We start from the raw sequence: 20,775 nt of genomic DNA, 5'->3' as shown, positions 1-20,775 counted from the left end.
CCCTCTTGCTCACACACAGAAACACACAGATTGTAGGTATGAGTCTGCTTACACGGTTTGTTGTTTTGATTTTAAATAGCTTTACTGGAAACTAACAGGCCTGTTCAGCCAGTTACATTGTCACCTGCTCTTAAACAACATGTCAGCTACACTTGTAGAACAAAAGGCAAATGAAATGCAATTTCTTTTATGTAATGTGTTCTGAATTATTTTGCTATTATTACCTGTCTTCAAAGGCATAACTGTGTGCACACCCAGTGAATGCATGTATATCATCTTTCACCCTATTTGTGTAATGCACAGTTTGGCCAGAGGTGATTACTGAGGATTACACTGAGCTGTTTCTAGCTCCTGATATGCTCTGTGCTTACATGATGTGCTTCCGTCCTACAAAAGGCTGGCGATAACTTGAGAAGCTGCAAATGTGAATGCATTCTCGGCATAGACTTGTTTGCAGGTTTGCTGTTTTGTAAGAGCCAAACCCAAACAGGTTCCAAAGGTGGCATATAATACAACAGAGTTCCTCGCTTGGGAGTGTGCATAGTTAAGGGCGATACAAACATACCTAAAGCTTTTCTCTCCACACAACTTTCATGGTAAACATACACACAAGCAAGCATAGAAACATAAACAGAGAGAAACCGCAGCTTTTAAAGCAGAAGGCGCTCATCTGTTGGAAGAGAAAGTGCCAGAGCCACTTTGACAATTTCCTGGGTGACATTTCACAAAGTTGTGGTGGTACTAGTAGTGCAGCCATTACCAAAACTACTCTTGAAAAGTGAGAAATGTTGATTTGATCCTCCAACGTTTCAGACAAGTGCTACAGCAGTGGAGTGGTTTTGCTTCGAAGTGTGACTCTGGGTGTTACCTCACCAGCTCCAGCCCTGTGAAGGTGATGACAACAACAGTACAGAACCTCAGGTGTTTGATCTTTAACGGCTTCACGTCTCTTTCATCGTGCAAGTGTCAGTACAGCTGTTAATTTGCAAAGCAGAATAAATCTTGTCTGAAGAGGATGCAAATTTGAGTAATAATAAATTAATGAATAAATACTGAAAAGGTAAAAGAAACAATACTGCATATATCCCACATGATTACTACTGATTTTATGCCTCACTTCTGAGGCATGTCTGCTGACTCAACTGCAAGAGTTTCAGTTACAAATGAAAAATCTGCATGATGTATATTTGTTAATTCTCTGTACTGCTTTCAAATAGAACAAATAAATGAATAAAACTTGAGCAACATCAGAAGATCAGTAAATTACATTAACCTGTTGTGTGTTAGTAGCATAGATTGCATATAAACTGCACTGAATAAGACAAAGATTTCTTTTACACGCACATTTGATGCAAACACATGTAATATAAATACAGAATAACACCCAGTGTCTTACAAAAATAAATTATCTTTAATAGTTACTTTGATTTTCTTTCACAAACACTTGCATGTTTTCACAGACACATTGAGATTTTCATGGTTCTATAAAGGGGAGTGATTTAAGTGACATAAAGCAGTCTAATGATAGTTTGGACACACTTCTAATTGTTCCATGTGCTGAAAATATGGGACTCTTTGCTGTTCTGACATGGTATCCAAAGGTTTTACATGTATGATCTGTAGCTGCTGTGAGTCTGCACATCTGGAAGGCGTACAGTAGCTACTCAGAGAGCTGTCAGACATCATACAGATTTTTGCCAAGAAAAAAGAAAAACAAACTCAAGATGCACTTATTGGCTTTTTGTGGAGCTTTCAATCTTATCTCACAGTATGAAACATAACTGAAAGCTTTAGAAAGACTCATCGGTTTTCGTTTTGGTCTGTTTTCAGAAATTCCCATCCTTGACATTTTACAGAATACCTTGTCAGTACATTTGTGCATAGTCTTTTAGCATATCTACCACGGTTTATTTAGCCTTTTCTGTTTCAGTCAGTTGAAAAATGTATGATTATGAATAAAGCTGAATATTTCATTAAAAATAAATATATTTAGATTTCTATAGCTTCCAAGTGAAGACAGGAAGTGTAAAGAGATGGGATTTTTCCAAAACAGAATGGAATAAAGGAGCATTTCTTGTGCCTCCATGTGTCCTTCTCATGTCAATGCAAAAGCTTCATATAAAGTTGTAAAACATTTTGTACATTATTTACATAGAACCTTAGTATTCTCCAATGAGCTGCTCTTATCACTTTGTAACATTGTGTTATCACTTTGAATAATTTTCTGAAACATCACATTAGAATGAGGTGTTGTGCTTCGTAGATACAAAAAATAAACTAGAAATTTGGTTACTGTGCCCTTTTTGATGACAGAAACGTGTGGCATACAAGTTAAATCACAATGCAGATATATTCCAGTAATAACAAATGATATAACATAGGCCATAAGAGCAACTTCATGAAAGCGCTACACTTCTTACAGTGAGTTTTGTAAACATTCATGTAAACAGTGGTGGGTTTTGGATGTCTGGACAACTGAATATCAGATGTTTGAGATCTGCCTGAGCTTCCTGTTCACAACCTGCATTGAGTCGTTTTTCATTTTCAAAGGTATGTCTACCTCTGATCTTTTTTCCTGTTCTTTTTAAACCTTTTACAGCATATGTAAGATGTCAACATGACAACTAAGAAAAAGAGCCCCAGACATGTCACTGAAAGAGCAATGAGGACAGGCTGACAGGGGAACAGCTCGTACCTCTCGGGCCCCTCGGTCATCTGGCCAATGTACCAGGGCCTCTCTTCAACCTCTATGTCAGCCTCTCTGGTCAGCAGACTTTGGATGTAACTCTCATTACTCACTGTTTCATTGACAAAGAAGTTAACCATGACAGTCGAGTAAAGCGGTTCAGGTTGACCGTGATCACTGACCTTCACCAGAAGGCTGTAGAGGCCGCGGTTGCTAAGTTCCCTCTTTAATGTGATATTTCCTGTTTCTGCATCAATAGCAAAGGACCCTGGCTCACCTCCTTTCCTTTTAATGATGCTATAGGCAATCACAGCATTCATGCCTGTATCTTTATCCACAGCGTATACCTCTGTGATTGATGTTCCGGGTACAGTATTGGGTAGGACTAGCAGGTAAGACTGATTGGACTGGGGGAAGAGGACAATTGGTGGGTTGTCATTTACATCCAACAGCAGCACGGTCACCATTGTAACAGAAGTGAGTGCGGGTTCCCCACCATCAGCAGCCTCAATCCACAGCTGGTAGGTTCCTTGTTGCTCGCGGTCCAATGACGTCTTGGCCCTCAGGGCCCCTCGGCCAGTGTCTATCATGAAGATGTCGCTGCCGTTGAGGATGGAAAGGGCCACCCAGCCGTTTTCCCCAGCATCAGCATCCGTCACAGAGAGAACACCGATCTCACCGTACCCCGGGAAGTTCTCAGGGACAAAGAAAGTAAAGTCCTTATTGATGAAACGTGGGCTGTTGTCGTTGCGGTCTTGCACTGTCACCACCACTGTTGCAATCGACTCCCTCCTAGGCGTCCCCTGGTCCACTGCTCTCACTATGAACCGGTATGTTTCTTTCTCCTCACGGTCCAAAGATGTGGCCACGGTCAGGACACCCGTCACACGATCCACAACGAACATCCCGGGGGCGTCACCTCCGAGGAGGTAGATGACTTCCCCTCGGCCTTCACTGTCCTGGTCTGAAGCTTGGAGCTGGGTTAGAAAGGTGTTTGGTGGATTGTTTTCCTCAACTGATATTTCCACCAGAGACTGCTGAAACACAGGTGCGTTATCATTCTCGTCCAAAATCTGCACCTTAACAAAAGTCTTGATGACTAGGCCTTTAGTATTCTTAGCAACCACAATGAGCTCATACTCCTGAGTCTTCTCATAGTCCAGGGCTTCTGTAGTCTCCAGCAGGAACTCATTCTTAAACAGCTGATAGGGGACAAGCCTGAAGGGACCATTCCCCTCCAGATGACAGTCCACCCTTTGGTTGATATCAATGTTTTTAATAGTAAAAAAAGCAACTGGAGAAAAAGCTGGCTCAGACTCCTTTATTGTCACCACTCCATCCTTTTCTGGTGCAATGTACCGGGGTATGACCGCAGGGGGTCCAGTCACAACTTTGATGATATGGACGGTAACAATGGCAACAGCAGGAATACAGCCAGGTCCATTTGCCAGAACAGTGAGTTTGTAAAATGTGGCTGTGCCAGTGTCTATTTTCCCTGCTAGCTTGATCACCCCTGCGATTCTGTCCAAATGGAACAAGCTCCTGGTGTCCCTTGGCACACGTTCACTGTAAGCATAGCTGATCTGAGCATTAGCACCAAGGTCAGGGTCAAAAGCATGCAGACGCGCCAAATGTGCCCCTTTGGTGGTATTCCCATGCAGAGTAACGTTAATTTGTGACTCCGTGAATTGGGGACAGTTATCATTCACATCTGTGAGGATAATTTTTAAAGTGGCCGCACCGAGTAGAGGAGGGATCCCTCCGTCCTCAGCAATAATATCTGTAATGTATTCAGCCTGTGTCTCTCTGTCCAAGGTCTCTGTCACAATGAGGAAGGGTGTCAGCTCGCCTCCCTCATTCTCCTCAACATCCAGTGTGAACATGCTGAAGTCATTAACCAGCCAGTAGGTCTGCACTCCATGAAGACCCAGGTCTGGGTCAACCGCAGACTGCTCCACAGCATAACGAGCGTTGACTGGTGCATTTTCTGGGATGGACATAGAGATCTCATCCACAGGGAACTTTGGCCTGTTGTCATTCACATCCTCAATAAAGATCTTAACTTTGACAAGCTGAAAGTACTGCTGAGGCAATACAAACACATCCAGTGAGAGGACACATCCCTGTCCCTCCGAGTTATCAGGACACAAGGTCTCCCTGTCAATCTCTGTAGCAGATGTCAAAAGCTCCCCGGTGGTATTATTGAGGTTCACATACTGTTCGCTGACCTTCTTTTGCGGGAGATTGAATAAAAACGGGGGCTCAACAGTGAAATCCAAATTTAAGTCTACTCCGATGGCGCCTATGAAGGTCCCCCTGGGTAATCCCTCCTTTATCTTATAGATGAGCTCTTTTGCTTGACTGAAATTTGCAAAACAGGAAAGGGGGGTGGTGTAAAGCAAGAGGACGCACAATCCCTGCAATACAAGATAATTAAAGATAATACAGTTTAATAAAAGAGCTGCAGAATAGAAGAAGAGCTGCAAAAAGAGGTATCCCTAATGTATAATTACTATGTGTGAGACTTTATATTACATTATCAGTTAAAGTGGTCTGCAACAATGATTTGAACTACAATCATGACATCAATTTCTTTTACTGTTATCATTTAGGAGCTATTTAAATCAATCAGTGAATTAGAATTGATAGAAGTTTTTTTCACAAGTTTAAAAAGAGACATGAGAATAGAAACATCAACATGTAAAGTGAGAGGGGCTGAGAAGAATAGAAATAAAATTCACAATAACATCAAATGTAATTGTAGCTGCTTTATAGTGAATTATTTCTGTAAAGCAAATTATCATCAAACTTACCCATATTCTTCCTCTTTTTCTAAGGCTGGGGTGTCTGCTGTTGAACATGTTTATGTCCTAGTCCAGCACTTTCCACTTATAGCAGGAAGAGTGGCAGCTGAAGTAACACAGGCATTTTGAGCGTTGAGCCGTGCAGACCTCTTCTAAGTGCAATGCCTTATTTCTATCTGACTTGAACAAGTCATTCATCCCAGTGCTGGCTCAGGACACTCCCACCATATGCAAATCAATCCTTCATGCTCACCAATGAGAGGCGATGGCCAAAAGGAAATCTACTTGAGTTCACAGATTCCTTTTTTGAGCACGTCATCAAAGGCACGTCGACACACACCTGCACGCTCCACACACACCCATGTTGTCACAAGCAGCTGCATACCTTGTGTTCATGTGGCAGAGTAGAGCATATGATCACCAGCTGAGCTTATAATGACACGGGAGACTAAGCAAGATGTAAAATATCCACAGCCGAGAGATTACTTTAATCCAGCTGTAGTTAAAAAACACTGCAGATAAATTAAAAAAAAAAAGGTTAAATTAAAGCAAATGAGTAATGATAGACTGATGATGTGGAATATTTCATAGCAGTCCTAAATGTTGACCATTTGATTTTCTAAATGTATCAACAGACAGATGGATTAAAGATATTTTACTATAATTGCAGCCATAACCAAACTGTGAAATTAGTTCACATTTAGCCTCTTCAGACGTGCATGTAGTCAGTTAAATAAAGGTATGATAATATCCTAAACAAAGCCAGCAGAGATGTGATCTTCGCATCATAAGTGGTGCTATGGTCTGACTCTGGATTGAGCCTTTAACTAAATCAAGCCCCTAATCCTCGTGTGTTCTAAATGCCAGGCCAGCTGTTTGCTGGGATTGGAAGCATACTGCTCAGAGAAATTGAGTGATTGAAGTTCTCTCGAAAAGGACAGATTGAGACAGGCACACACACTCTTTTAGTTGCAAACTGTGTTAGGTTTGTGTCGCTATTCCTCATCATAAGGGATGTACATCACTGGGAACTGGATCTAATAACGCAATTAATTTATTTTCCTTTTTATTTGGTGAGATTATAGAAAAAAAAGACAAAATATATCATGTTTTATGACACACGTACATAAAACACAGTGCAATATATTCCTGTGACAGAGTTAGCAGTATATCAAAACGGATCATCTACAAATCCATCTTACATCCGGTATCCAGAGTTTTGCACTGAGCTACGAAATATTTCTGTAAACAGAGACGGAAGGCACGGGAGGCTGAGAGGCTTTAGAGCGTGGGAAAGCGGCAGATCAGGGAAATGAGAGTCACTGGAGAGCTGCCTTCAAGTGCAGAAGGTCTGAGGTGTAGTTACCTTAAATGGCACAACAAAAATGTTATTGTAGTAAGCGTTTAGCTTCAAGAAATCAATGTTTTGTACAGTATGTTTTGGGAAAGAAATGCTGTCTCCTAATCCAATCAGGTCAGATAAAAGATTTGAGGATCAGCAGCATTAGAATTCTTTCAAACCAACAACGAAAAGCAAATGTTACATGCAGCTGTGGGCTTTACATTATTTACTCTGTAGCACGTACATGACAAGGAGCTGAAGATGACGGTCATTGATGCTACAGGTCTGTCAACCTGATACTGTGACCTCTGTGTCTGTTTGTTCCCACCAGTCACCCACTCACTCAGTATCAACTTCTGAACTCTCGACTCATCTCGGTATCACGAGCAGCAAGCTGGAGGACACAGGAAAATGAATGTTTTCTGACCCAGAATCAGTTAAAATACAAAGCAAGGGCATGACGAATATCATTATTGCATTACTTCTGTGTGAATCATCTTTGTAGAATGGCAAAGTCTTGGTTTCATGCCATACATCAGTTTCTTTATCTAGATTTTACATCCTTCTCCAATCATCTTCATAAGAATTAAAGGTCAGAACAGAGTGTGAAAAATCCAACTGTACTCATTTTCCTCTGCAACATGTAAAGAGTATTATTCCAACTACCCTCTCTGTCTTTCCTCCTTTTTTGTGGATTCTAAAATGTGACATCATGGTTAAATATAGTGGCCAGAGGGGGAAAAAAAGCAACAACCCCAAAACAGCAAAATAACATCTATAAAAGGTTGAATAAGGCAAGAAGCCAAGGCCAAGAAGCAGTATTACTTTGGTCTTAATTACATCATTTGCTGCTCTGAGTCTGTGTGAGATGAGGCTGGGTAATCTTTGCCCAGATTTCCTAACAGATGTCCCGTTAACCTCGGTCTTTTCATTTAATCAAAGGGCTTCTAAGCTATCTTGATAGCAAAGAGACAGCTTCATGGCTGCTAAGTAAGATGGATGTGACCACACAGAAGTGTTGTCAGGAGATATAGTGGCTTGAAAACTTTGGTTTAGAATCTTTGTAGAATCATTTAAAACAATCTCTGCTGTTGCGCTTTAACTGAAAATGGCTTTACTGTTAAAAACAGTTTGCCATTTAATTTTTTTTTTTTAAAAAAGAATGAAATTAGGCAGCACATATTTTCCACTTTCAATCTATGCCAGGAGCAGCTTTCCAAAAATAACATATTTGGTGCATTTGAGCAAATATACTGATTAAAAACTAATTAAAAACAACAAAAAGGACTTATTCAGAGGCCTTGGCATGTGCAAAAGTTTGGGCACTTTTGGGCAAATTACATACTTTCCTGATTTTTGAATGAAAAGAAGCACACATAGCAGACGTTTAAAAAATCTGAATTTCATCAAATGTCAATGCACTGTTACTACAAAGCAGCTGAAAGCTATGGAAACACATCAAAGTACAACACGTTTGTCTGAAATACCATTAAGAAATAGCAGTTAAAGAAAAATTTGGAAGTCAAGACAAGACATGGCTGATCGAGCAAACCTTTAGATAAGTTAAAGCAAATTTAGAGACAAGGTGGAAGAGTCTTTAGAGGGAAAAAACTTACCTGTGAAATCAGCTCATGCAAAGCAACATCTGGATAAGCCAGAGTCATTTTGGAAGCAAATGCCATGGACAGATGAAGTCAAAATTGAGCATTTTGGCCACAATCACCAAACGTATGTTTGATGGGGAGGAAAAAAAAGAAGCCGCATTTTATGAAAAGAACACGCTGCCAACTGTTGAGCATGGGGGTGGAAATATTCTGCTGTGTGTCTGTTTGGCAGCCAGCTGCACAGGAAATGTTGCAGATGGAGGAAATAACAAATTGCACTAAATATCAGTAAATTCTTAATGCAGATTTAACTAGCCAGTGCAGAAACAGAAACTGAAAATAGAATCGTGTCTGTGACAGGACCCAAAGCAGACCTCAAAATCCACCAGAAACGACTACAAGAAACACAAGCTGAAGCATCTGGAATGCCACTCACAGTCATCTTGACTTAAAAATAAAAAAAAAGTTTGCATACAAGCCTGAAAATTCTCTGTTGTACTGCATGTATTTGCTTCTTTTCAGGGGGAAAAAAAAAGCAAAATATGTCATTTGCTCAGACGCCCTAAACAGATCTACCACACTGCTTTGACCAGCCCTGGTCTGCCTCCCTTTAAGGCAGAACACTGGGGATCTGCACTACTTCCTGTGTGTGATATATTGTCTCATGCAGTACAAATTAACGAACCGCTCCACCACACTCTTCTTAGACTAATTACTGTAATTTTGAAAATGTCAGAAAGCGGAGGACACTGAATTTGTTTACCATGCCAGCTGGAATCCCCGCCTCCTATAGTATTATACACTTCTAGAAACATGCATCACAGCTGTGTTGTTGTGAAGTGTTTGTGGAAATGCCTGTTTGCAAATCAATGCGCCGCAGTCAGAAATACTTGTTTTATACCGCTGAATTAATCAAACCTGCATTTCCTGTGTTTACCAACAAATGATAATTGCTGCAGATTAAACACAGATTTCAGTTTAATGGAGTAGCACACAATGCACTGCTCAGTAAGTCTATTAACGGGCAGAAATCCATTCTGTCCACATATATTATGTCAGTCAGAGTTGAGAGTGGCCCACTGGAGATAGCCCACATGTTTCTGCTTTACTTTGCAATAAAGGGATGCATAATGGACACTATTAGCATATAGATATTCTCCCTCGACTAAGTCCCAGTATTGACCTTTAGCACTTTGACTGACATCTACAAGAGGATATAAGACAATAAAAAAACCTCTTTATTTATTTTCGTCTTTTCCAGCTAGGTGCTCTCTAGTGTGCATCAGACACAGCAGCTGCATCCGTGTGTCTCAAGGGCTTTAGTATTCCCCACTGTATGAGTAGTCTTCACTGAGCAGGAACAGGGACGAGTAGAATTTGATTAGTTCTGCCTTTTGCAAAATGGGATGAAGTGTAAATAAATGGGACTACTATTTTCTCCACTACTGCAGGGATATAATGAACTTGTCTTTGTATGTAGTGGTTTAGGGTGAACTAAGCAGTGGTTGTTTTTGCTCTCTCACTGCCATCTACTGGCTGGATTAACATAAAGGGAGAAAATATATATGTTTCAGTTATATGTTACTAGTTCAGACCCATAAACCAGTAGTGGCCTATTTCTCGTTGGCCTCAAATGCAATTTTGGACTGAATCTATGGTTTTGTTTTCACTGGCCTTTGTTCTTAAAGCAGAATTAGATTGCTACAAATGTGCGAGTTGAGTCCAAGGCTAAAAACTTGTAAGAGTACTTATTCTTGATAAGTAGATGATTTGTCATTTTTGCTGCGGGGGAACCAATTTTCTGAGAGAGGGAAAGCTACAAAGGAAAAATGCTTTAAAATGTCTTAGTGGCTTGCCATCATGGAACCAATTTTGGTGTAAAATGGAGCTGTCCTAACATAATATTATACTACACAATTTCTGAACCCCAAAGGCCTCTTTCTATTAACTGAAAAAATACTCAACTGCTCTCATCCTGCTCCCCCCCTCTTTTTTTCCCTCCTTTCTCCCCTCCTCACACCTCCCCTGCTGCTCTCCTCTCGTTCACCGTTTTCTCCCATCAGTTTTCTCTCCGTTCTCCTCTTGTCAGTTGCTAAAGATGCATCCTGGCATGAATGTGAGAAAGCTCATCTGGAGCCACGAGAGAGGCACGGGGAAAGAGCATAAAATAACGTGAAAACCTCGTGAGCTCGTGTTTGATAGGCAGACAGACAGAGGAAAGAGATGGTAAGATAGTACGGGAGTGTTAAAACAGCAAGTGGTGTGAGTGTGCCTTTGTGCCTCTGCAGGTGCAGGCTGGATATATCATTAAGAACAGGTGCTGTGGTAGAATGTATGCCCCTCACAGCTGCAGCCAAGGAGATTACTAGCCTGGCTTCCCGGTAATGAAGTTTCTATCGATTGGCCCACCACAGGTTCTTGTTTCTGCCTGCTAACAGTGTGACTATTTCAAAGCCTCAGTTTGAGGTTTTTGAGTACATCAATTAAGATATAAAATTGAGTTTCCAGGAGGGTTCGATTTGTTGATGGAAAATAATCGCTTAGCGACTTCTTATACATCCATATTTCAAAAGCAGAGTCAATCTTTGCCTCATCGATGTTAGAGAAAATCAATTCTTGTCCTGGGATTATTCCCTGGCAATACTTCACATTCACTGTTGTTTTTTTGCCCTCCTGTGTTGTTGTTACTGTGAAAAGATGTGAAAACACATTCCTGTGAGAACATATTGCCCAAGAAGTCTAAACCCAAGTCATTCCACTGCTGACATAATTATTTATCAATAATATGTTTTCCGGCTGTTTTAGCCCTTGCCACATTTTCAAAAACACATCAGGTAAAGTGCATTATTCAAATATATTCCTGTATATTTTTTCTTTTACCACAAAAGGTAGGAATTGGCTTTATAATGGCCTTTTAAATCAAACAAAACAAACAAACAAACAAACAGCAGATGTGCAGTAACAAACAAAACTAATAATCACAACATATGCCCAAGCTTCAGTGAGCATTTACATATCCAATATTAATTTACATGGTAATAATTCCCCTATTGTTCTTTAATAGTATAGTTTATTTAAGAAGTAGCACCTGTAAAAACAAGAAGGGAAACATATAAAGAACCCAAAAATGAATAGAAATATAAGAAAGTGTGATGTGGGAAAGCTCATCTGGAGCTGTGAGAGTCGGCCATCTGTGACACGAGGACTATTTTCTCAGACAAGGGTGTCAGCTTAAAAGGGCACATCAACTGAAAACTGCTCAGTGACAGTCTGTGCCATGACTGGAGCCGTGCTGCTAATTAAATGCTATTTATTGATGCGTTCACACACTGTATTTGGGGTAAGAAATGGGCACTTTAGCGGTAACTCTGATATGCGCAGTGATTGACATCTGTCCAAACAATGTGTGTCTCTTGTTTTTGCATACTAATAAGCTCGCATGAGGTTCAGTTCATGTTCTGGGTAAACATCGGGGTCCCAGCCGCAGTTCTGTGGACAAAAATGGCCTGTTAATGAGCGCAGTTGGAGGAGAATGGCCAAACTGGCAGAAAGGGACTGGAAGGTGACGGTAACTGATGTGAGCACGTGTTACAACAGTGCCATGCAGAGGAGCATCGCTGAATGCACATGTGAAACCTCAAAGTAGATGGGTCAATTTAGAATTGCAGGACGTTTTAGTTGACAGGTATCATAGTTGACATTTTTGCTGTTTTCAGTCCTAAAATCAAAATGGCCGCCTAAAACAAAAAGCCCCATGACATTTTAACAAAAAGATTATTCTAAATATTATATATACAATTGAGTAAAATAGAAACTGAAAGATATTTATAAAGATATTGTAGTAAACCTGTTGACATGCCATAAATCCACACTTGACTCACATACTACTTTATATTAAAGAAGTCAGAAAGCCTTGGAGTCTTTCCAGTCTTTTCTTCAGGAGGAAATGACATCATGTGGAGCAGGTCATGTGATCTGGAATCAACACACTTCCTTGAGAGGTGTTTTTGTAATGGGTAACTTAACTGAAAGTGATTTCTCGGACACAGATACAATACGTTATTTTCTATATAAAATTTGATATTTTGCCCAAAAAAAAATATCTGTCATGATGATCTCAACTTAATAAAAAGAACACAATCAAAACAAATGTTGAATAAGCTTCATTTATTATTGTTCAGCTAATTAGAAGGTGGTCGTTATTAAATTCAAACGGTTATTTAGTTGACATTTTAGTGATATCCAGTCATTTTTTTAATTAATAAGTGATTGTTTCTACAATAAATAATTCTGGAATTTGTAAAGACATGATCACAATGAACATAAAAACATGAGATTTTTTACTTTTAATAAAAACATATGCAAGATAAATCCCATTCAAAAAGTCCCTCAATTATATATGATCCAGATACAACAGCAGAAAGTCGCGCTCCATTTTGTTCCCGTCAGCTAAGAGCAGGAAAGTGAGGCACCAGCGAGGCTCATTAAATGTGAACAAGAGAAGATTACAAAAGCAAGATGAAATAGATGCCCTGCAGGCAGAGGCTGATGGTTAGTGTAATATTAAAAGAAGTTCCATCCTCTAAATAAACAGGTATGCCCATGACCTTCTGGAAAGGTTTTAAGTTTATTCCATGTCTGAGTTGTCCTGCAGTAACAAGGTTAAGAATAATAAGTAGCAACTATTATTGTCATTACTGCTTGTAATTAAGGTTTCATTTATCTGTTTAAACACTTTTTCCCCATTTTTCAACTAGGGATTTATTTAGTTGCATGGCCACGACTGTTTAAATTCGCACACATTCTCCAGCACAAGAAGGAATCTAATTTTATGTGTGGAAATAACTAATATCAGACATGGAGTTTAGCTTAGATGGTGATCCAGACTCTTAAATTAACCTGAATATGAATAAGCTCCTTTATGATACACTGTATTCAACATTAGCAGCCCTGCTTCCTAAAAATAACATTCCGATACAACTAAACTGCATTTTCAATTTCATTTTGAGGGAATGATATTTTCTGCGGGATTACTTTGCTGGTATATCAAAAATATTGTTGCCTTATAGAGTGTATGACAGATGTGAGTACAGCCCTGTGCAATATCACCAAAACGTCAAATGAGTCAACATTGCATGACCTTACAGTGATTGCTTTCCTTCTGAGCTGAACAGTAGGGTATTTGCTGTTATGTAAAATTCTGAAGAGTTGCATTTTACATTTACTTGATTAAAAACACAGGCCCCACAGTAGTTCACTGCAACAAAAATCAATACACCTTTCATTACTTAGATTCTTTTGTTCTTTTAAGAGTCTTCTATTATTTCACTAGATCGTATTTCCACTTTTGCTTGTGATAAGACACACCCTCCCTGTACTTCACTGGAGGGGGGTGTTCTGCTCTACCTCTCTCTTTAAAATAACCCAAAGGTGTTTCATTGGGTTCAAGTCAGGTGATGTACTTTTCCAGGTAATAGTTTAGACTTTTTTTGTTCCTTAGAAACTCCTGCATCATTTTAACAGTGTGTTAGCGTACTGGAATATTCCTGTCCTGAAATGCTTTTGGAGAGTAGGGGTCATCTTGCCAGTGTATGTTCACAAGTGTTCTTTTTGCATCTATAGATGTCACCTCCCCAACACCTTTTGCACTCATTTTACCACGTGTCATCGCACTCTCACTTCTGCACCCCACTGTCAGGACTGTGGGTTCACTGTGGTGGTCCTGGCCAGGTTCATGCCCAACATGCTGGACCCATCTGGGCTAGTTAAGTGGGATATGCTTCCAATGTTCATCAAACATCTTTCCATGTTCTTTTGCAAAGTTTGAACTTCAATTTTAGGTCAAAGCACAAACACTGATAGATAGAGGTACCACACTGTCTGTGCTGTGATAGAAACTCCACCTGCCCATCTATTTTTCATAGACTGCACAAGTATCTATCTATTACGCAGTCTAGCCATTGTAGTAGATAGTTCCAACTATCTACTATGCAACCATTTACTACTCTGCAACTATTGCTGGAAGATGACCATTGTGACTCTGATTAGTGGCACTATGGCTCATCTCATTCTATACCTCCTGATTACTGCTGCTATTTCCACTGTTTCATAGTTGCTATTCAGGCTTCATGTATCCTTTCCCATCTTTGTGAAGTCTCACAATAACATTTTTCAGTCTCTCTGTTTATTATTTGCCATTTGAAGCCAAGATAAGGACATGCAGATAATCACAGTCCGTAGGTCTAAAACTGTCTTCTGTTGTTCTGAAGTTCATTTTATAACACCATTCATGTGATTAGGCTGATTGAAAATCACCTCAGTTTTGTTTCAGTGATCACAAGATTTCTAACTTGTGTGTCAGTGATCATAGTTTCTTTGGGAATTGTATTTTCAATGTAGTCTTTTTTTAAAGTATTTGTTTTGACTTGTGAATAAAATAAATCACTCTTCTTGTCAACTCAGAAATAATGCAGTTATTGAGGGGTGAATCTTTTCACATTTTAGTGATATTTAACAAAGGTGTTCTCATATTTGTTGTACACTGCATTTTGCTGCATTAGTGTTGCTCTTTTTCAGCCACCTAATTATAAATAAAATGACTTATCACCTTGGCAACCCAGAAAATAGGGGAGTTTCAAATACACAGCAAAAAAGATGTGTTTTCACTACAGCCATGAACTTTTCCTAAACCTAAAGCTTCTAATTTGTAGTTAATGCTGTAAAAGGCTGAATTCTGGCAAAATGTATTATAGTTTCTAAATCAACTTGTGATGCCTGAACTTGACCAAATAGCAAATGAGAAACAAAAGTAGAAACCAAGGAACGAGCAAGGACATGAAGAGTCTCCGGGGTGAAAGTCCCGTTCCACACTGATGCCTCCAGCCTCCCCAGACTTTGTGCCTCTTTCAAACTGAATATGTTTCCTACTACATCATAGTCTTACTTCTTGTGGAGAAAATACATTTCTTTCAAAACATAGATGAGAGTGCATTTCAGTTGTATAGGAATGTAAGTTTTGTGAGACAGGGTTGACATTAGAGTACTGTATAATACGGTGTGAACTTTCTGGAAAGTTTTGTCTCTAAAGATTAATTATAATGAAATTTTGGCAATTTCTTCCTTCCGTCTTCTGTTCTTTCTGTCTTTGGTCTTTTGAGTGTATCAGTTCTGAACATAGTCTTGTGGTTAACTGCACCTCAGAAGAACACTGAGCAGGAACAATGAAATGATGGATTCCAGCAGTAAGAAAGTGAGTCTACCACACCCAGAAAGAATGAAGTCACCCAGAGATAACTCATAAAACCAGTTCAAATGTAAAACCAAGTAACTACAGTTGTGTTGTGCACAAATGGAAAGTGACACAACATGACTAAAATACCAAAGGGACGGTGAAATTGCACAAACTACATGCAGACTCTGCATAAATTTCAAATTCTGAACAGCGGGTGAAAAGCATTTATGTGCTTTTAGCCTGTAATTTAGGTTTTCCAGCTCGCCTACGAAGTCGCTCTTTTCCGGTGTGATTTGATCACTGTAGCAGCAATGTTCAAATTAAAGGCAACATAAAATACTGTAATTTAATCAGATATGTATTCGGAGCATATCAGAGATTCATCAGATACTTAAACGTGATATTACATTAAAGGTCTCACATGTTGGCACATTCATTAATGTTACACTAATTAATGTACCGCATTAACACGAGTCTCACCTTGAGACTATAACAGAACAAAACCCCGTGTTGTCCTGAAAATTATGTTTCTGTACAACTAAGCTAAATTCCTAATTAGTTCAGCATTACCAAATTATTACAGAGCTGTCAACCAAGAGACTGTGGTTTGTCTCCCCTGTGGGTCTATTATTTCTAGAGTTATGCTCAACTCGCTGCTTCGGCACCAAAAGTACTTGGTTAGGTTGAGGGAAATGTTATGGTTTGGGTTAAAATGGACCATTTTGTCATGTTTACTGCTCATTAGAAGCTTTGTTAGGTTTAGGTCCTGAAACTGTTTAATTTTCTTTGCCACTAAGGTGATAATTCTTGTCCCATTTCACATGTGATTGGTTGACTGAAAAGGAGTGACAGCTGGAAAGCAATATAATGATTCAAGAAGATATGCTGATTAGAAGCATATTTGTGATACTTTACAAATAAGCAAAACACCCTCTTCTCAAAATGTAATTGAGAATGCAACTTATTCATGTATAGACTGTAATTTTTGGGAGACAAGGCTCCAGTAACAACACTGTGGTGGGGGCCATAATCTAAAGAATAAGGTTAAGATTGAAGCTCATGAGGCAGATTTACAGAAAGGCATCCATTAAGTATGAAACCACTTTAAATCTATGCAGCACTCATCCTGAGCATTGCAGCCAATCTAAAACAACTCTTTAGATCATCATAATTTGAACTGTTAGGTCATTTACCCCCCAAATGAGCCTCTCGTCACACAAAGGTGCAGTCAAGTGACTCACCATGAGTGAGTCACTTGACTGCCACCAAAATACCAAAAGGGCACAGTTGAGAACTGCATGCCACTTAGCTGAAGCCTCACAACACAGCTTGCCGTTTGCATGGAGGTGAGAGAACTCCCAAAGGCACTGCATTAAATTTGACACCTAAAATCAACACACTGAACCCGGCATGCTCATATGCAAAATGTCATCACTCCAGCTCCAAATTGTGAATGTCCTAAACAGTGGAAGTGCACATTGCAATACATGCAAATCCTGCTCACAATGGGATTTTTTTTTTGCAAAAAAATAAGAAGCCATTTGTCCCTTCTACTTTAAATAAATTGATTAAAACAAAAACCGACAGTTATTGTATAACGCCATCTAAAACAAAGACAAGAACAAGACAAGCTAAATCAAAAAGATTTGACTGGGAAGTCTTTTGAAGCCACTGTTAGTGTCCAATAACTGGAAATGACAAACCTGCCCCAGCTGTTTGCTAATGCAGCTGATGTGCAGCAATACATCATTTGGATGCTGTTGCTGTGTTGTTTTTATTGAGAACACTGAAGTGGTCTGATGTGACAGTGTGAGTGAAGATCCTGAGAGACAATGGACTTGCTCAAGGTCATATTTGACTAGACATTATGGGCAGAGCCTATCTGACTGTCTGAGGAGGGCTCAGAGTGGAATAAATACAGCGTGTGCTTCCTGCATCTTTCTTCTTCTCTGTGGTTAGCATGCTGAGCAGGGCCTCTCTAAGATACATTTTGCTTTATATTTCAGATTACTTAATGGTTCCCACTTACTGGCTACCATTAGTTGTATTTGCACAGTGCGCTTCTTATTCTTTCTCGGTGCACTTGAGTGTTATGCATTTGGATCAGGATGAGCGCAGGCTGCTCTAAACAACATACTCCTATGCCAGCAAGCTCTCCAGGTGATGTATGTCCTTCTGCCCTCTGGAGAGTTACGAGTGGGAGGGAACAAAGGCAGAATGTTGATCCTCTGGTGTCCTTTTGATGGCATCTTTATTACCTATTTGTGACATCAGATCGAGGGCCCAAGGAAACTGCCTGGAAAGAGAAGGCTGCGCGTCTGCTTCTGTATCTTTATGTGTCCATGTTTATGTAGAAAAGATGGAAAGGAGAAACAGAACAAAGAGGGCAAAAGAGTTGGAGACGGTATAGAGAAAAGTATGGGTTACGCAAAGATGAACTGGACACAAAGAGAAGAAAGACGACAGAGAAGAAGTTGAAAGGAGTTTGGGAAGGAGGGGCATCTGATGAAAAGGGTATTTTCTCTCCCAGGGGTCAAGCTGTCAGACCGACTTGGTGGCATTTGTTGTCCCACCTTTCCACTGTGACCTTACATTAAGCCAAGGGGAAACAAGAGACAAGCACACTGGCTTGTCATCAATATCACATCTGACACCATCTCTCTCACTCTCTCTTTCTGTCTCCCTCTTTCCCTCTCAAGCAGACACATGCCAACCCATCCAGCCATGATGTGTACTTGCAAAGTCAGACAGCATCTTGCAAGCTCAGTTTTCCTGACAAACAGTTAAAGCTGGGAAAAGTTTAATCATTGACCTGTCTATCCATACTCAAGAACAACTATTACTACAGCTAAAAGCTAAACCACGATCCGTTTCTACTTCACAAATTTATTCTAATCTTAATTTTATAAACTAACCAATGACAAATCTGACATTTCATGAATAGCTGCCATGTTTGTTTTTCCATTTATTAATCACAACATTATATTGATGTCTGAATGAGGAACACAACTGTCAATCATCCATTCTACAGCCTGCAATACCTGTGCTAATAATCTCCATTAAGGAACACATTTTTATTTATTAGCTCAATGTAGAAAATTGACCAATTCTTGCCAAAGAGTAATGAGATGGTTACCACCTCCATCTGCTTTCAAATACCCTTCTCTCTCCCTGTCTTTTTGCGCTCACACATTCCAACTCCCACATTGTCCATCCGTTATCACCCTTTATTCATGGGAAACAAAAAAAGACCTCCAAATGATGAATTCCCCGGCAACCTGTCTCAACTGTCCTCCCTCTGTGTGATTGTCAGCATCGTTTACCCCTGCCATATTTTCTCACTTTGCTAATTTACCCACAAGGTGAGAGGGTGCTGGGAAGCTCCTAAAAGTCCTCTGGCTCCAGATGTCTGGACCAGATGTCCCATTATTTCTGGAGTGGTCCTGTGATTTTATTTTTATCTGTTTCCAGCTCTTTGCACCTATACTAACCCCACTCAACCCCCTCCCCTTCCACATACACACAAACATCCACGTGCTGCAGTGGACTGGTGGACACATGCATACATTTGCATGTAAATGAAGACGCTGTCCAAAACATCCTTTGTGATTAGTGCATGTTTGTAATTGATCTAAACTTCTTCTAGTTAAAAGATAACAGGTGAAAAACTGTGCCCATAGTATTTAACAACATCATTTCACATATATTCTTTTGTTCCTCTTCTTCTTTTATTCATATAGACAGCACATATAAGTACCATTTAAACTCATGGCTGTATTTTATTGTGACTATGAAGTACACAGTATATCAAGCTGGCTGGTGAGGAACCCTAAACTTCTTGTTAATTAATAGTTGCAATCAAAATTTCCACCGATTGCTTAATGGAGTGTAAAAATATCTAAAGAGATTATTTTATTCTTTCCACATGTGTTACAATGGGCTACTAGACAGTTATACCAGTGCTCTTACATGATCTCACATTGTGTTATCTTTCATCTTTTGCAGTAATCACTTAATTGAGCGTATGAATACGCAATTAAAGGGTTTTCTTTCCCCCGCGTACAGTTTGGATTATTTGCTGTCACATCGGCCCACTTAATGCCACCCTTCCTTATTTTTCAATCTCTGAATCTCTTGTCAGACAAACACATATATCCCCAAACAGGTCCAATTAATGCCACAGTGTCTACATTCTACCATATTTTGCAACTTGCTTCAACAAAATACTTCCAAGAGAGCTCTGAAAGGACAGTCAAGCTTTGGGGAATACATGAATGCATTCTGCTGCAGATGGCTAAACCTGCTTGTGTTGCGCTTAAAGTGTTTTTGTTGGTGGTGTGTTGCTTTTCAGTTTTGCACTCCAGCCACAGTGATCTAGCTGGTCACACTGGCCACTTGCATCGTGACTGCTAAGTAATTCCCACTGCCTTCCATCAATAGTCTGAACAACAACAACAACAACAACAACAACAACAACAACAACAACAACAGGAGAAACAATTAAACATTCTTAGGATTGGTGATAAGTTATCAATTTGAACATGGTTTGCCTTTGTAGGGCTGGAACATATCAGTTATCTTCTGATACACAAACCACTGTGACAAGAAAAGCAACCAAAAGAACAATTTAAAAATACATAATTGCATTATGCTTTCCTTATTGTGCTGGATAACTTTAGATGTGCTTTTCCAGGTTTGGCTGATTACTCTTTGAGATGGTTAGAAATGTTAAGATTTGGGCCGGATTGTGGCTCTTTGATCTTCTGGTTTTGGAATTTGGTGTTGTAGCTGCTCTTAGGTTAATTATATAGGATGCAAACACCTTTTTCATTGAAAATTGAAGTGTGAATAAATTTTGGTTGGTGTGATATATCACTGATCTCTCTCTCTCTCTCTCTCTCTCTCTCTCTCTCTCTCTCTCTCTCTCTCTCTCTCTCTCTCTCTCTCTCTCTCTCTCTCTCTCTCTCTCTCTCTCTCTCTCTCTCTCTCTCTCTCTCTCTCCAGCCTCCTATACAATCCATATATCAAGCAAGTTATTCGTACCACAAACTGGACACTCCCATGACTACATCTGCATTATCCAAGCAACCACACACATATATTTAGAG

General features: G+C 39.7%; 1 protein-coding gene across 1 annotated transcript; it reads right to left on the bottom strand.

Annotated features, from left to right (window-relative positions):
• Positions 1 to 1,390: 1,390 nt before the first annotated feature.
• On the bottom strand, positions 1,391 to 6,018 carry LOC110952643 (protocadherin-20). Its single transcript, XM_022196282.2, is given in 3 exon segments — positions 1,391 to 2,565; positions 2,568 to 5,103; positions 5,500 to 6,018. Coding segments are annotated over 3 exon segments (2,667 nt in total). The 5' UTR covers positions 5,548 to 6,018; the 3' UTR covers positions 1,391 to 2,482.
• Between the last annotated feature and the right edge of the window lie 14,757 nt (positions 6,019 to 20,775).

Source organism: Acanthochromis polyacanthus, chromosome 2, assembly GCF_021347895.1.
Source record: "Acanthochromis polyacanthus isolate Apoly-LR-REF ecotype Palm Island chromosome 2, KAUST_Apoly_ChrSc, whole genome shotgun sequence".
In the NCBI taxonomy this organism is placed as follows: Eukaryota; Metazoa; Chordata; class Actinopteri; family Pomacentridae; genus Acanthochromis; species Acanthochromis polyacanthus.
Note: the sequence above shows the minus strand (reverse complement) of the source record. Positions and strands in the feature narration are given on the sequence as shown.